Consider the following 15,194-nt stretch of genomic DNA (forward strand, 5'->3'; position numbering starts at 1 on the left):
AACCCCATCGAATGAATGGAGGAGTTCATCATTGACTGTGATTGATTGATAAGATACGGATATCTTTTATGTTGGTACTCCATTGATTGTGACCCACTGCCATCCACATTTCAAAGGAAGGATGATGACACATAATAATGACTATCATGTGAGCTATACTTCTTCCACGAAAAGAGGGTACTTTTCTCACTGTTAATATATATTTATATATATATATATAAGAAGAGTGTAAGGAGAAAGCAGTGAAGAGCAATACAAGTTATGATTGTATGGAAGAAAGAGAAGAGTGTAAGAAGACTAACTAATTCAAGAAAGGTTTTGATGAATTCGAGGATTCCACAAAATGTGATAACCAATTAGCACATTTGCAGGGATAATTGGTAATAGATCTTTTTATTGTTTGATGAATTGGTGAGAGAAGTGGATGACAACAAACAGATGCACACAAACACTTGAAAAGTTGAACCAAATAGAGACACAGTAGATAGAATGATGAGATGTTACTTTGTGATATGTATGAGATATTAAAGTTTGATGGCTTAAAGATAAGACTGAGTACATTGATTTTTTTTAAATATTATATTAGTAAAAGTTTTATGTATTGAATATATATATTTAAGTCAAAACTAATATATTGTATTGGGATAATTTGATCTTAAACTTAATATTATCTCCCCCTTGCTAATATAAAATTTGACATCCCAACACAAGAAAGGAGTGTAACTGTGTAAGAGAAGAGTACATGTAGCAACTTGCACCAGATGTAGACACAGTGGGGCCACATGTTGGGGCCCAGAATGTCAAGTTGCTATCCAAAATATGGTGACATGTACTGGAAAAAGTATAGTACAGGAGAATAAAACAAGCTGCATGTACTGCAGCATTGATCAGTGTACTGCAGAGATGCATTTGGGAGTACAGTGACAGCAAGCAGAGTGGATGACTGCATGCAATTCATGCCACTGGAAAGGTATTACAATGGATCAAATCTTTTAGATGTGGTGTCATTTCCTCATTTAGATTGTATTTTGATATCCTTTGATCAGGTTGAAAATGGCTTAAGTCAGAAATTTAGGTCTTTAATAATATAGATAAATAATATATATATATATATATATATATATATATATATATATATATATATATATATATATACATTTATACATATATACAGGGTATGACATTCAATTTCATGAAATTCATAACTACTTAATTAAGAAAATTTCTGTTATTTGCATCTATTTGACCTGTTCAAATCAAGCTTTAAAAAATCCTTAATAGAGATGGGCTTCAATAGAAAAGTAAGTCCTCTAATTTTAAATATCTAAATAATTAGTTGGGTTCATGTTCAGATAAAATTCATCCTGAGTGGCAATGTAATTGGTCATCCCTCTCCTCAGGTCAGAGCATGTTCACAGTGTTGGATCAACATTTCTCCTATTCCACACTCCACAGGATGCTTTTCCATGTTGCTAAAGCTACAAAAGCTCATATTCCATCAGTACTGCCAGAACCAACATCAAGCTGGGCAGATCATTGTCACTGAAGCCTTCTCTAAAGAATAGTTTTCCCAGCATAGCCTTAAAGATGCCTCAAAATTATGTCTCAACTGCAATTCTTGGAGTAGAAAGTGCAATCATAAATTGGCAGCAACAAGTCTCTCAAGCATCCCACAATTTTTTACTCTGAAGAGGAAGAACTATATTAATTCAAAACTCTAATACAGGGTATGACATGCTCCTCGGAGCACAAAACTTGACCAGGTTCTGTAGGCCAAGAGTCTCACCAAACACTGGAAGATTTGGAGGTTGTCGCAAAACGTGCCACTAATTAGCACTCGTGCTTCCCTCCTGTACACAATTCATCACTTCCCATGATGGTTGATTGGTTGTTCCCTCCACATTTTAAACATATCTTAAATGTGAATAGAAATATCAACGAAAAGGAAGGTTGCCAAGTAAACCTTACATGATAAGACAACCATCAGCTTACATGATAGTATTGTCTTCAAGCAATATGATCCATCAGCTTGAAAGCATATCTATGCGCTTTAAACAAGAAATGAGAAAATAATCTACAACAATTAATCTCGAAAGGCAGACTGAAAGATGAAGAATGCTGTAAGAAGGCCCACTGTTGCTGCAACAACCAATGCTAGAGTAGGCAATGGTGTCTTAAACCCAAAGTTCTGCAGACCAAAAATAATTATTATTTGTTAGCATTCATCATGATTTAGATCCTGCAACAAGGGATAAAAAGAATATCAATGCAATATAAACAAGATAAGAAAAAAGAATCTACAAACGATTAATCTCGAGAGGCAGACTGAAAGATGAAGAATGCTGTAAGAACTCCAACTAGTGCTGTAACAACCAATGCTAAAGTAGGCAATGGTGTCAAAAACCCAAAGTTCTGCAAAATAAAAATAGTTATCATTTATTAGAATTCATCAAGATTTAGATACTGCAACAAGGGATGCTCTGGCATGCCAGGCGCATCAGTTGAAAGGAAGCAATAAGTTCAAGTTTAGACAAAGTCACGAAGAGTATGCACACATTCTTGCCAAGACTAGACAAATTAACCATCTGTTGTTTTGTTGCTGACTCAACTAAATGTTTGGATTATTCAAGTATGAAAAGAATAAGAGAAACTTAATCTGATCACCTGTGATTTTATGTACTAAACTACGCTGACCAAGTTAAGGTAACCTGAGTATGTCTAAAGCGTTGACAGACTAAGCCCTTAACCGTAATGTCCTTAATCTCCAACAAATGCTATTAACTCTGTCATAGCCTCTGCATATTGTCCTGATGCTGCAGTAATATGTCCAAAGTGATTAAGACTCCTACTTATACGTTGGATATGTTACTTTGCAACAATTAACAACACCAAACCAGATGCACGAGAAATTACATGGTCTGCCAAGGAATATGCAGGCTTCAATTACTGCAGACCCTATTTCAGGACTCAGAACCTGAACCAACATCAAGTGGAACCTTATTTGTAATTAGCTCCATATATCATTATTAAAAAAGGACCGAAACTTAAACTGAAAAACCAACTTGTTTTTCTTCCTTAGTTCCTTCTTGACACTATCTGTCTTTTTCCACATGCTCTTTGCATGACGACAATCGTTAAAAAGATGTTGAAAAAAAATTACATGTGAAAAATGATGATGAATAGTATTCTAATGTCAAGGAATGATGACAGTCACTAAATAATAATTATTTAAATGGTTATACTTAATTTTCCATTTTTTAAGACTAAATCAATTGTTAGGACTTTTTTAAGTGAATGTTTCTAACCCCCTAAGTTCAAGTACGGTGAAGTTGGAGGATAAGTATCTACAAATCTTCTATAAGGTCTTAATCAGATTTATTGATACAAGATGACCAAGTATACACATTCAATCATCTTAGATAAACATAATTCTTTTCTACATTCCAAATTTGTCTTGGACAAATAAGCAATAGAAAACATATGAAAACACCTCAATAATTTATATTCAAATATTACAAGAACTAAAGCAACAATAAATTATTCAGGATAAAAAAGTCGTTGCATGATACATAAGCTGTTGCCTGATACATCAAATTACCAAATGTGAAATTTCAAGACTACCTCATCCAAAGAAATTTAAACTATCACAGGGAAGTATATATATAATGTGCAACAATTGATATAGAACATCACTTAGGGGCCTAGTACAGTGCTACAATACTAGCACATGAATTACTACCACATGATAACTGTAGCAATTTACACATGATATCTTGCATAACTCAATATTTTAGACCATATTTATAGGAGTCCTTGTCTGAATACAAATCGATCCAGATTTACAGGGAAGGAAATAGGTGTGCCAATTGGTTGGCAAATTTTGATATGTCAATAATGTCCTCTTTTCTTTGGAAGGGTGTTTGACCTGAGCCATCGTATGCTTTAATGTGTGCTGATCCCCAGAGCACAGATTGTATTAGACATAAAAGTATTTTAGATCAGTCTTGAATCCATACCTCTAGAAGTCCTTTCCCTGTTGATATTTCGACTGTGATTGCTGTTGCAAACCCAACCATAGCAAGGCGACCCAACCACACATCCAATCCGCTACTCTCCTTTGTTCCCTGCTCACACCTTATGGAAACAGATGTTCTTTGATGATTAACTTTCTTTCTCTGAGATGTCACCGAAAAGACTGCATGTAAAATACTTTGCAACATTAGAAATAGCAAGAAGTTATCAGTGAGCCAATTCTTGGTTGTTGAAAGGTTGAGAGCAGCAAATAAGATAAAAAAAGACGGAATCATATTAATTTAGCCTCCCATGTCGAACCCTAATAAGAATCATACCATAAATTCAGAACCCAATTTGGCCTATCTAACGCCCGAAACCAGAGAAATCAAAGCAAAATCGATTATTTTTTTTAACCAAGGGTTGACTACCACCGGGAGAGCCGCGCGTGAAGGAAGAAACGAGCCGGGAAGCGTCGGTGGAGGAGGGCGACCGATGCAGTGCACGAGGTCTGGAGGCAGCAGCGGCACCTGCAGAACGAAAACGGGTCGCGTTAAATCCCTTCAGTACCACATTGGAACAGTCGAGAAGGGCGGAGAACAAGAAGAGAGAGAGAGAGAGAGAGTAGGTGACATGGTGGCAAGAGGCAGGGCGGAGAGGAGGCCACGAGGAGAGATTGGACGGCGGCGGCGGCCATCAGAACGGGAGCCGCAGCTACTCAAACACCTCGAACGCTTAGCTATCTGCGGCGGAACGCGGTCTCTTTGTTCCGGTTTTATCTTGTCATCCTCGTTTCTCCACCACTCAAAGACCGCTGAGTTTGTTTCGTTTCGGAATTATATCTGGTGTTATATTCATGTTGTGTCCGATCCGCTACAAGTTCAACGGGCACCTAAGAAACCGTTTTGAGCTAAAAATAAATCTTATTCTTTTGATATCCATTTGAACAATAGCACAAAAATCAAATGCTCCGATTATAACAAATATATACGATATGAATAAAAATTAAATATAAAATTAGAAAATACCGAAGACACGTAAGCATTATCCTAACTGTATTCGTGGGCCCCACCTTATACATCCAACGTTATACCCAACCATATACGATCGTGAAGAAAGTTTTGACACCAAATGAAATGAATAAAGAACTTCCCGTTTCATCTCATTTCTTATTTTTCAATTTTTTCTATAAATTTATCATATTTTTGCAAAAAAAATAACAGAATTGGTCGGAGAGCTCATAAATAAACCTCTTTCACAACTGATGGAGATGGTAGGAAAATTAAAAAAAAAAGAAATAAATTATGAGAAAAATAAAGGAAGAAGAAAATAAAGATATTCATCTCATTTTCAAAGTCTCATCACTATCAGACTCATTGAAGATTATTTAGATGGTTTCCAATTAGACGATTACATGAGAGGAATGTTTATGTACCTCTGGAGTTTTTTAAAGATTATATATATAATTTTTATTCATATTATATATTTCGATCTAATTGAAGTATGGATTTTACTATTATTATTTAAATAATATTTTCATCATATTTTATAATATAAAAAATTTAATAGTATGCAGAAATCAGTTTTTTGGGCCTTTTTTATTTTGCTTCAAAATCAAAATTAGGAAAAAGTAAATATAACAGACTAGTCGACTGTAAATAACGGCCGTTATTTTCACTAATCGATATATCGGCAAGGAAAATAACGGCGTCATCAAAAGGCGGGAGGATTAGGCCTTCTTCATCCCGTCTGTTGGGTCCTCTGCGCCATGGCATCCACTGTGCTGACCGCTTCCTCCATCGTACCCCACGGGGCGGCGCACCTCTCGTCCTCCGCCACCATACGAAGGGGGCGGTGCGTCGCGTCTTCGTCATCGCCGCCGTCGGCCACGAGGCGGACCGCCTCCATCGCCCTTCTCTCTCTCCTCTGCGGCTCCTCCGCCCATCCCGACGGTGCGCCCACTTCCCCATCCTTCTCCTAACCCCGCCGCTTTATTCGAGCCCAAATACTGCTAATCTTCTCCTCCCTTTGTTTCATCGCAGGTGCTGATGCGGTCAACCTCTTTGATAAGTACGTGAAGCGGTAAGCTCATCCCTTCCAAGATAATTCGCGTATGGATTGGATGGCGAAGCATTTTTTTCATTAGGTCTTCATCATTCTTGAATCAGTATCAGATTTATTCCCCTCAGAATGGGAAATTGTTACAAAAAATTCGTTTCTTTGCTCTAATTATTAGTTTTTATTCTTTCGGAAACGATAATAGGAAGAAATTGGATCCATTAGAGGCGTATATACCCGCTGTTCTCCTGAGTCGAGCGCAATTTGAGGACTTGGGTAATGTCTGCAAATCCTCCGTTGCTAATTCTCTTAATGTTATTCTGTTCTGTGGATATAGTTGTGTTGGTTGGATCAAAATGCAAGATTCCTCTCCCTGTGACTATATGACCTTCAGAGATAACAGTAATGTTTTCAGGCAATATTTTTTGTTCAATCAGAATTTTGGTTATTTCTTTTGTGTAGTTGGAAAGTGAATTGCCAAATTATATCTTGTTTGTATATTTTCTTACTCTTCCATTATTTGAACAGAGAAATCTTTGGATACAAAGCAGCCAAATTATGATATGAGTAGATTTATGTTGCGCTCTGGTCCAGCAGGATCTCTACGCTTGAATATTAGAGCAGTAAGTGGTCGTAATATTTTCACCTTAGTCACTGATAACTTTATTGTGTTGATAAATAGTGCTACAGTTTTCAAGACCGGCGGTCATGTTAAGTAGTTTATTTTCTTTATTTTCTTATATTTGATACTTTTGTGAAATTAAATGTGATTCTTTTAATCAAGTGTTCATGATTTATGCCATTTTTAATCCATATCTGTTTGGTACATATAAAGTGGAGATTGTTGAGTAAAAACTTGCATGATTGTAACATGAAAGATCTAACAATAAAAAAGGTGCTTTGTTTTCATCCGGAATTTCACTTGGAGAGTATCTTAGGGCAGTGATCACAGCATTTAAATAAATAAATATATATATATATATATATATATATATTTGGAACAATAACAATTAAAAAATAAAAAATAAAGAGCAGATCATATATAAAGCCATCCATTGTTTATCATAAGAACATTCACTTTTTCATGATTATGAGATTTGTCTTCTCCCCTGCATCATTCCCCTACCTATCCTTCATTCTTTTTCTTCCTCATGTCAAGCTCACCACACTTTTTGTTTCTATTATTTGTTAAAAGAGAAACAATTGAGTTATGGCTGTGAAACATGTAAAACTAAAAAAAAAGTTAAATTAATTGGTTTCTATTTTTACAAGTATCATGAAGTGAATGATGCTAAATATGTCCTAATACAATGTAATTATCTGCTATAAAGCTTCAAGGAGGATGAACAAGTCAAATGATTTGGTTTCTACACATTGGTCAAACAAGAAAAGAAAGAATTCATAAAAATGCAGTGTTAAAGTTTTTTTTTTTTACTATTGATAGTCCAAGATGAGATGATTGTCCAAGAGGACAACTAGGTCTGATCCTTCTGATTGCAGATAGTATGTAGTTTCCTGCTAATTATATAGTCTATTTAACTGGACAATAAAAGAAATCCATCTGAAAGTGTTTTTGTGTTTCTTGTATGTGGCAGTTCTCACATGACCTGAATTCCTTCTAGCTTTGAATATTATCTTGGGAATTATAGGTGGCACAATATGCAGCTGAGGATGGCAATGGAAAAGCAGCTTCTGATGCTGTTGAGCAATGCCTAAGGTTAGTTAGATTGGCCTTCACAACATCTAATTGATCAAAATTCAGCTGTCCTTGGAACTTCTCGGCCATCGAGGTAGTTGTTCCTTTCACTGATTCTCTTCACTTTCAGGGGCTTGGAGGATCTTGACTCACTGTTGCTGCAAGCAATAAGAAATAATCCAACAGCTTCAGTAGAATCCATGAAGAGCAAACTCGATACCGTTTTGGGAGCCTTGGACAGGTACTGAAAATTTCCCTTTGATGAGCAACAGGATCCCAATCTTGTAGTAAGATTCTCCCATCATCCAAATTTTGTGGCTCATGACTTGATCCATGGAACAATTTGTCTACTTGTTAATAGCATGACCACCTCTTCTACTGATTATAGTCCAACCCCCAATCGTGAAGCATGAAAAAGTTAAGAAAAGAATGAACAGCTATTTACAGAAAATGGATTTATAATCTGACAAAAAGGTTGATTTCTTCTTGCAGCCTATTGCAAACTGTTCCATCCAAGGTGCTGGATAAAGGAAAGGCCATTGCAGAGGCTTATAGGATTCCAGGTTACCAGAATGATGAAGGTCCACCTGAGGATTTGGACCCGGAGGTGAAAAACCTGGAAGCCCTTCTTTGAGTGACATAAGCCTCCTCTACTGTGTTCCATTTTCTTCAAAGGAAGCATTTGCTTTATAGAGTGACCAAATGATCAGGTTTCTATCCACATCACCAACAAAACATCTGTAAATGAGCATTCCTCCAACATATCATTCTCATTGCTAATGCATGCTTAGTTATATACACTGATATGTTTGGGATTAGTGTACCCAATTATAAAGTGTGTGTGAATGTTGTGTTGGCATGGTAGACATTCTTTGTTTTGTAATTGACTAAGCTTTCCTTATATATACATATACATATACATATATACATATACATATATATATACATATACATATACATATATATATATATATATACATACATATATATATATATATATATATATATATATATATATATATATATATATATATATATATATGTGATTTAAGGATATATTGTACCTAACCAGATAATCAATGTATGAAATAATCATATTAAACTTAAACTTCTGTTGACTATGACTTAAAGATAATTAGTATAAAATATCATCACATCCTTTACTTTTAGATTCGTGAATTATAAAATATATAATTTATAACACATGCATACATATTTAATAGGGTGAATTCTAAAAAAAAAAATTAGTTTTAAGAAATTGCCACATAGAGCTCTAACTTTTCAAAATGACAAAATAACTCTCCAACAACTTTTATCTTTTTTCCTTAAAACTGGTTATCTTCTCTCCCATTAAAAGTTGAATATTCTCTTTTCACCTTTTTATTAAACAAACTCATACAATTAAACAGATTCAACTGATCAAAAACTTGAACAAGTTCAAAATAAATTATATTAAATAATTTTTTGATATATCAATTTATATTATTTAAAATAATATATAAATATATTAAATTATTATAAAATAAAAATAAAAAAATTAAAACTAAATTATATAACTATAAAGTAAAGAGTAATATAATAATATATATTAAAACAATATAAACTTTTAAAAACCGTTTAAGATACGTAAAAATAATTTTGAAAGTTCTATAACACCATTATTTTTTATTTTAAGTTTTAAAAATAGTTTATTTACTAATTTTGGACCTTAAAAAGTTAAATTTATATAATAAAAACAAAAAAGTATAATAAATAAATTTAAAAATATAAATTAAATATTTGAATTGGGCCTAGATAGACATATATCATTTTTTTTATTTTATAGAATTTTTAACATTTTTATTTATTCAGAATATGAATAATTTATGTTTTTTTATTTTCTCTATTTTTATTTCCAACAAAACATGATGGATCTATAGAATATTATTTGATATTTGAGCTTCTAAATAGATGAACAACCCTATGGGAAAAATTTGGTCCAAAAAAATTAAGCCTTGATATCCGATATACTATTTTTGGGGTCAAATAAAAAATAGTACATCACAAACAACGAGTGATCCGAATGCTTTAAATTTTTTTTAAAAATATTATATTGGAACCAGATGAACATCTATCATTTTTTTAATTTATAATTTTTTGATATTGTTCTAATTTATTCAAAATTTGAACTCTTTATGATTTTTTTTCATTTCCACCGAAATATATTGGATCCATGCAATATTTTTTAATATTTGAGCTCCTAAATATATGGACAATCTATGGTAAAAATTTAGTCCAAAAATATTAAGCCTTGAAATATAATATACTATTTTTATGGTCAAATTAAAAATAATATATTGCATACAAGGACCAGTCTAAATGCTCTAAAATTTTCATGAAATGTTTGAATTAGACCCATATGGATATCTAACACTGATATTCTATTTTAGATATTTTTATCAATATTTTTTTTATTTATTTAGAATCTACATAATATATAATTTTTTTACTTTCTCTATTTTTTTTATTTCCTCCAAAATATGATGGATCCCTACAATATTTTTTTATATTTGAGCTTTTAAATAGATGAACAACCTACGATAAGAATTTAGTCTAAAAAAATTAAGCCATGATATCCGATACACTATTTTTTGGGTCAAACCAAAAAATAGTGTGTTGCATATAAGAACGGATCTAAATACTTTGAAATTTTTAGAAAACCATTGTATTACAACCAGATGTACGTCTATCACTTTTTTTTTTCTAATTTAAATTTTTTATTTATTCAAATTTAAATAATTTGTATTTTTTATTTTCCCTATGTTTTTTCATTTCCATCAAAATAAGCTGGATCCATACAATATTTTTTGACATTTAAGATTTTAAATATATGAACAACCCATGTTAAAATTTTGGTCCAAAAATATTAAGCTCTAAAATATGATATATCGTTTTTATGGTTAAATAAAAAAATAGTATATAGCATACAATGATGGATTCAAATGCTCTAGAATTTTTATAAAAAGTTTGAATTGAACTTATATGGACATATATCATTAATTTTTTATTTTAGAGAATTTTTTTTGTTTTTTATTTATTCAAAATCTAAACAGTTTGTAGTTTTCCTATTTTCTCCATTTTTTATTTCCTCCAAAACATGTTGGATCCATGCAATATTTTTCAATATTTGAGCTTCTAAATAAATATATGACAAATTATGATAAAAATTTGGTCTAAAAAATTGAACTCTTGGTATAGGATACACTATTTTAAAGGTATATCACATATAAGAACTAGTCAAAATGTTCTAAAATTTTTATGAAAGCTTTGATTTGGACTCAGATGGACATTCATTATCTGTTTTCTAATTTAGACATTTTTTTAATATTTTTATTTATTGAGTAGTCTATAGTTTTCCTATTTTACCTTTTTTATTTTTACCAAAACATGATGGATCCATATAATATTTTTTAACATTTGGGATTTTAAATAGATAGACAACCTATGATACAAATTTGGTCTAAAAAAATTAAGCTCTGATATCTGATATATTATTTTTGATTAAATCAATTATTAGTGTATCACATATAATGACCGATTCAAATACTCTAAAATTTTTAGAGAGGCTTTAAATTAGAGTCAGATGGACATCTATCATATTTTTTCTAATTTAGATTTTTTTTAACTTAATAAAATTAAAATATAGTGTATTTGATACGAGGATTGTTCAAAATGCTATGAATTTTTTATAAAACCTTCATGTGACACCAGATTGACATTCATGGCACATTTCCTATTTTATTATTTATTGATATTTTAAGCATCTGAATAGTTTAAAATTTTCCTTTTTTAAAATTTTACTTACCATAAAAATATGACATATCCAAGTAATGGTTTTTAATATTTGATCTTTTAAATAGGTGAAAAACTTATTATAAAAATTTGGTTCACAAACTTATTATTTTATTACTTTACTTTATAGTTACCTTTTAAATTTATTGATTATATTTTTTATTACTTTTTATGATTTGATATATTTTAATATATTTATTTACTATTTTGAATAATATAATAGTAATAATAATAATAATAATTCACTAATAGGGTAAGACTCTATATTTTTTTGACATTTTCTGTATAAATTTAACCTTTTAAGGTTCAAAATTAGTAAACTATTTAAAAAAAACTTTAAAATAAAAAAATAATAGTCCTTTTGAATTTATTTTCATGTTTTAATTTTTAAAATTTAATTTTAAACTATATAAATATTATTATTATTATTATATTACTTTTGACTTTATAGTTAGATAAATTATTTTTAATTTTATCATTTTTAAATATTTATTTATTATTTTTAGCATAATTTTTTTGAACCGATTGAAGTTTTTAGATGATTGAATTGAGTTCGTTTGAGAGCAAATAATAGTTTTTAAGGAGAGAAAAGATAAATGTTATTGGAGGGTTACTTTTATCATTTTAATAATTTATGGCTCTCTGTACAAATTTTTGGAATTGGAACACTTTGCGCGAATTTTTTAAAACTAAAGATGCTCTACGATAATTCACGCTATTTAATAAATAAATAAATAATTTTTAAAAATATATAGTAAAAAATAAAGAAAAAAAATTCAAAAATAAAAAAAATTCTTGAAAGATTAATGGGTGAATTCTTGAAAAAAAAATTGCTATCTTTGATTTTCTCTAATAGAGCAATTGAAAAATTCTCAATTAGTATCCTTGTCTTTTAAAATGATATGAATAATACCCTTTAAGAATAGGGCAAAAACATTGTATAAAATTATAACAATTTTTTTTAATTTAGAGATTTTTTGATATTTTTAATTTTTCAAAAACTAAGTGGTTTTTTTTTTTAATTTTCTCTATCTTTTTTCTAGTTCCACCAAAACATGACAGATTCATGGAATAATTTTTTTGTATTTTAACTTTTAAATATGTCCCTAAATTTGATCCAAAAAAATCAACTCATGATATAAAATACGATACCATGGGTTTGGTTGAACGTAAAAAAATCGACCTCAAGGGCTATTTCAAATACTATGAAATTTTTAGAAAAGCTTTCGGTTGAAAGCAGAACATTTATAATAAATGTTCTAATTTAGAGAATTTTTAATATTTTTTTATTAATTCAAAATCTAAACAGCTTAGTGTTTTCCTATTTTCTCAATCTTTTTTATATTTTCACCAAAACATGATGTATCCATATAATATTTTTTAACATCTGAGCTTTTAAATATATCCCAAAGTTATGTTATAAATTTGGTCTAGAAAAATCAACTCATGATATTGGATATCTTGATTTTGGTTGGATATAAAAAAAATTAGTAATATTTTAAATTTTTAGAAATTTTAAATTCTATGAAAGTTTTAGAAAAACTTTCAGTTGAAACCAAATGGACCACTATCATAATTTTCTAATTTAGAGATTTTTTGATATTTTATAATTAATTTAAACTTTAAATAATTTAATTTTTTTATTTTATCTTTTTTTATTTCCATCAAAACAGGATGAATCCATGAAATATTTTTTGATATTTTTTATTCTAAATATATCTCAAACCTATAGTGAAAATTTGGTAAAAAAATAACTCTTGATATGCAATGCTTTTATTTTGGTTGAACCTAAAAAATCAGAGTATCAACCTAAAAAAAAAGTCTAAATGCTATGAATTTTTTGTAAAAGCTTTCAGTTGAAACTAGATGGACCTTTATCATAAATTTTTTAATTTAAAATTTTATATGTTATATTTTTTTTATTTAGCCAGAATCTGTTAGTTTGATGTTATTTCTATTTTGTCCATATTTTTCTTATTTTTACCAAAACATGATGAATCCATACCATGTTTTCATATTTCCTATTTCCACCAAACAATTACAATAGTCTATCGACATATTTAATTTTCAGAATTTGATTTAGATTTGATCCCAAAACCTTTGTATTCATATATTACAATTCTAACTAACCAAACTTCCATTATAATTATCATTGCGTATAACTATTGTGATACAAGTGAGAATTCACATAATTGATTATTATGTCCAAATTATTGGTACCTTGGACATTTATTTTTTTTAAATTATTATTTATTAATTTAATTCTTGCTTTATTTCTTCTATCAGTCTATACCATGCTTCTCGGATGTAATACGATATGATCATATTCTCATTATATCCAATACTATTTACTTCTTATACGAAAAATTTTATTGTTGTAGATCTTTTTTATAGTGTCAATGTTATAAAATTCTTCACAAAATAAATATGGATTAACACTCATATCTAATAGCAACTATTACACGAGAACAATCAATTCCCAAAAACATCAAAACACCGACATGAACAATTTCATTTTTCCAAATCTACTACAACCGTTTTAAAGGATGTCTAATTCAGTATGAATATGTGGAAAGATATTATAGTATCGATGTTTGTCATTTGCCTTGGCAAGTTAATCCTCTATAATACTTGTCATAATTTATTTTAAATTAATAATCATTTCACGATAAATATAAAATCATTTAGTAACTTTTGTTATTATCATTTCAACTATAAATGTAATAGGTAAGCCACAAATATCCTTGAGTAATGAATTTATATTTTTTAATATTTTTGTTGTCAATATTATATAATGATGGGTAGGGAAAAATACAGAAACTCATTTCTCCTTATTAATTTCAAATATTTATAAGAAACTATTTATGTGATTTTTTTTCAACTTTTGCATACATTTGTGAAACTTGTACATAGTATGGGCTTTAATAACAACTGAAAATAACTTTATAATCTCTCTATCTTGAACATTGGTGATAAGATTTTTTGATAAATAAACCATGTAATAACCATGAAATGCAATGATCTCCTTCACAACTAAATTTTTTTTAGATTTTTTAAGATTTTGATCACCAATAATGGTCAAATTTTTATATCCTATAATATATATTCTCAATTGATGCAAAAACCACTCTCATGAATCTCTACATTCAATATCTATCACAACAAATATAATTGGAAATAAGTTATTATAATTATCAGTAGTTATAGCAAACATCAAAGTACTAGGATATATTTTTTGATAGATATGTAGTATTAATACCAAACACAGGTTGCATCTATAATCTAAAACTTTAAAGGCAAGCTCTAAAAGTTCAAAATATTTTTTAAAAAATAATTTTATGATAAAATTATCATTTAAACATAAGTTTCATAGTCACCATGAAACCTTATCAAATGCAATCTCCCATGCAAAATAATCCTTTTTGTATGATACAATAACTTCAAACTTTTTTTAAATATTGTTAATAATCATCTTTGGAGTATAATTAATATTTATGATCTTTGATTTGATTTACAATAAAAGAACTATTATATTTCTTGTAATACTTCTTTAATATTAATACGCTATATTTATGATTTTTATAAAACTTAATAATTT

General features: G+C 29.7%; 2 protein-coding genes across 3 annotated transcripts; one reads left to right on the top strand and one right to left on the bottom strand.

Annotated features, from left to right (window-relative positions):
- Positions 1-1,934: 1,934 nt before the first annotated feature.
- Positions 1,935-4,803, bottom strand: LOC135583995 (stress enhanced protein 1, chloroplastic-like). Of its 2 annotated transcripts, none has more exons than XM_065079552.1 (5): positions 4,645-4,803; positions 4,446-4,541; positions 4,017-4,195; positions 2,306-2,412; positions 1,935-2,188 (listed from the first exon to the last, which is right to left on the bottom strand). In XM_065079552.1, the coding sequence occupies exons 1-4, from the start codon at positions 4,706-4,708 to the stop codon at positions 2,308-2,310; spliced, it is 444 nt and encodes a 147-aa protein (XP_064935624.1). In that variant the 5' UTR covers positions 4,709-4,803; the 3' UTR covers positions 1,935-2,188; positions 2,306-2,307. The 2 variants fall into 2 exon arrangements, with proteins under 2 accessions (XP_064935624.1, XP_064935622.1); XM_065079550.1 differs by having other exon boundaries at positions 2,302-2,412.
- Positions 4,804-5,750: 947 nt separating this feature from the next.
- LOC135589089 (uncharacterized) lies at positions 5,751-8,648 on the top strand. The gene is made up of 7 exons (XM_065081395.1): positions 5,751-5,963; positions 6,054-6,093; positions 6,275-6,345; positions 6,598-6,692; positions 7,719-7,786; positions 7,896-8,006; positions 8,258-8,648. The coding sequence occupies exons 1-7, from the start codon at positions 5,780-5,782 to the stop codon at positions 8,397-8,399; spliced, it is 711 nt and encodes a 236-aa protein (XP_064937467.1). The 5' UTR covers positions 5,751-5,779; the 3' UTR covers positions 8,400-8,648.
- The last annotated feature ends 6,546 nt before the right edge of the window (positions 8,649-15,194 follow it).

The sequence above is a fragment of the Musa acuminata genome, chromosome BXJ1-8 (assembly GCF_036884655.1).
Source record: "Musa acuminata AAA Group cultivar baxijiao chromosome BXJ1-8, Cavendish_Baxijiao_AAA, whole genome shotgun sequence".
In the NCBI taxonomy this organism is placed as follows: domain Eukaryota; kingdom Viridiplantae; phylum Streptophyta; class Magnoliopsida; order Zingiberales; family Musaceae; genus Musa; species Musa acuminata.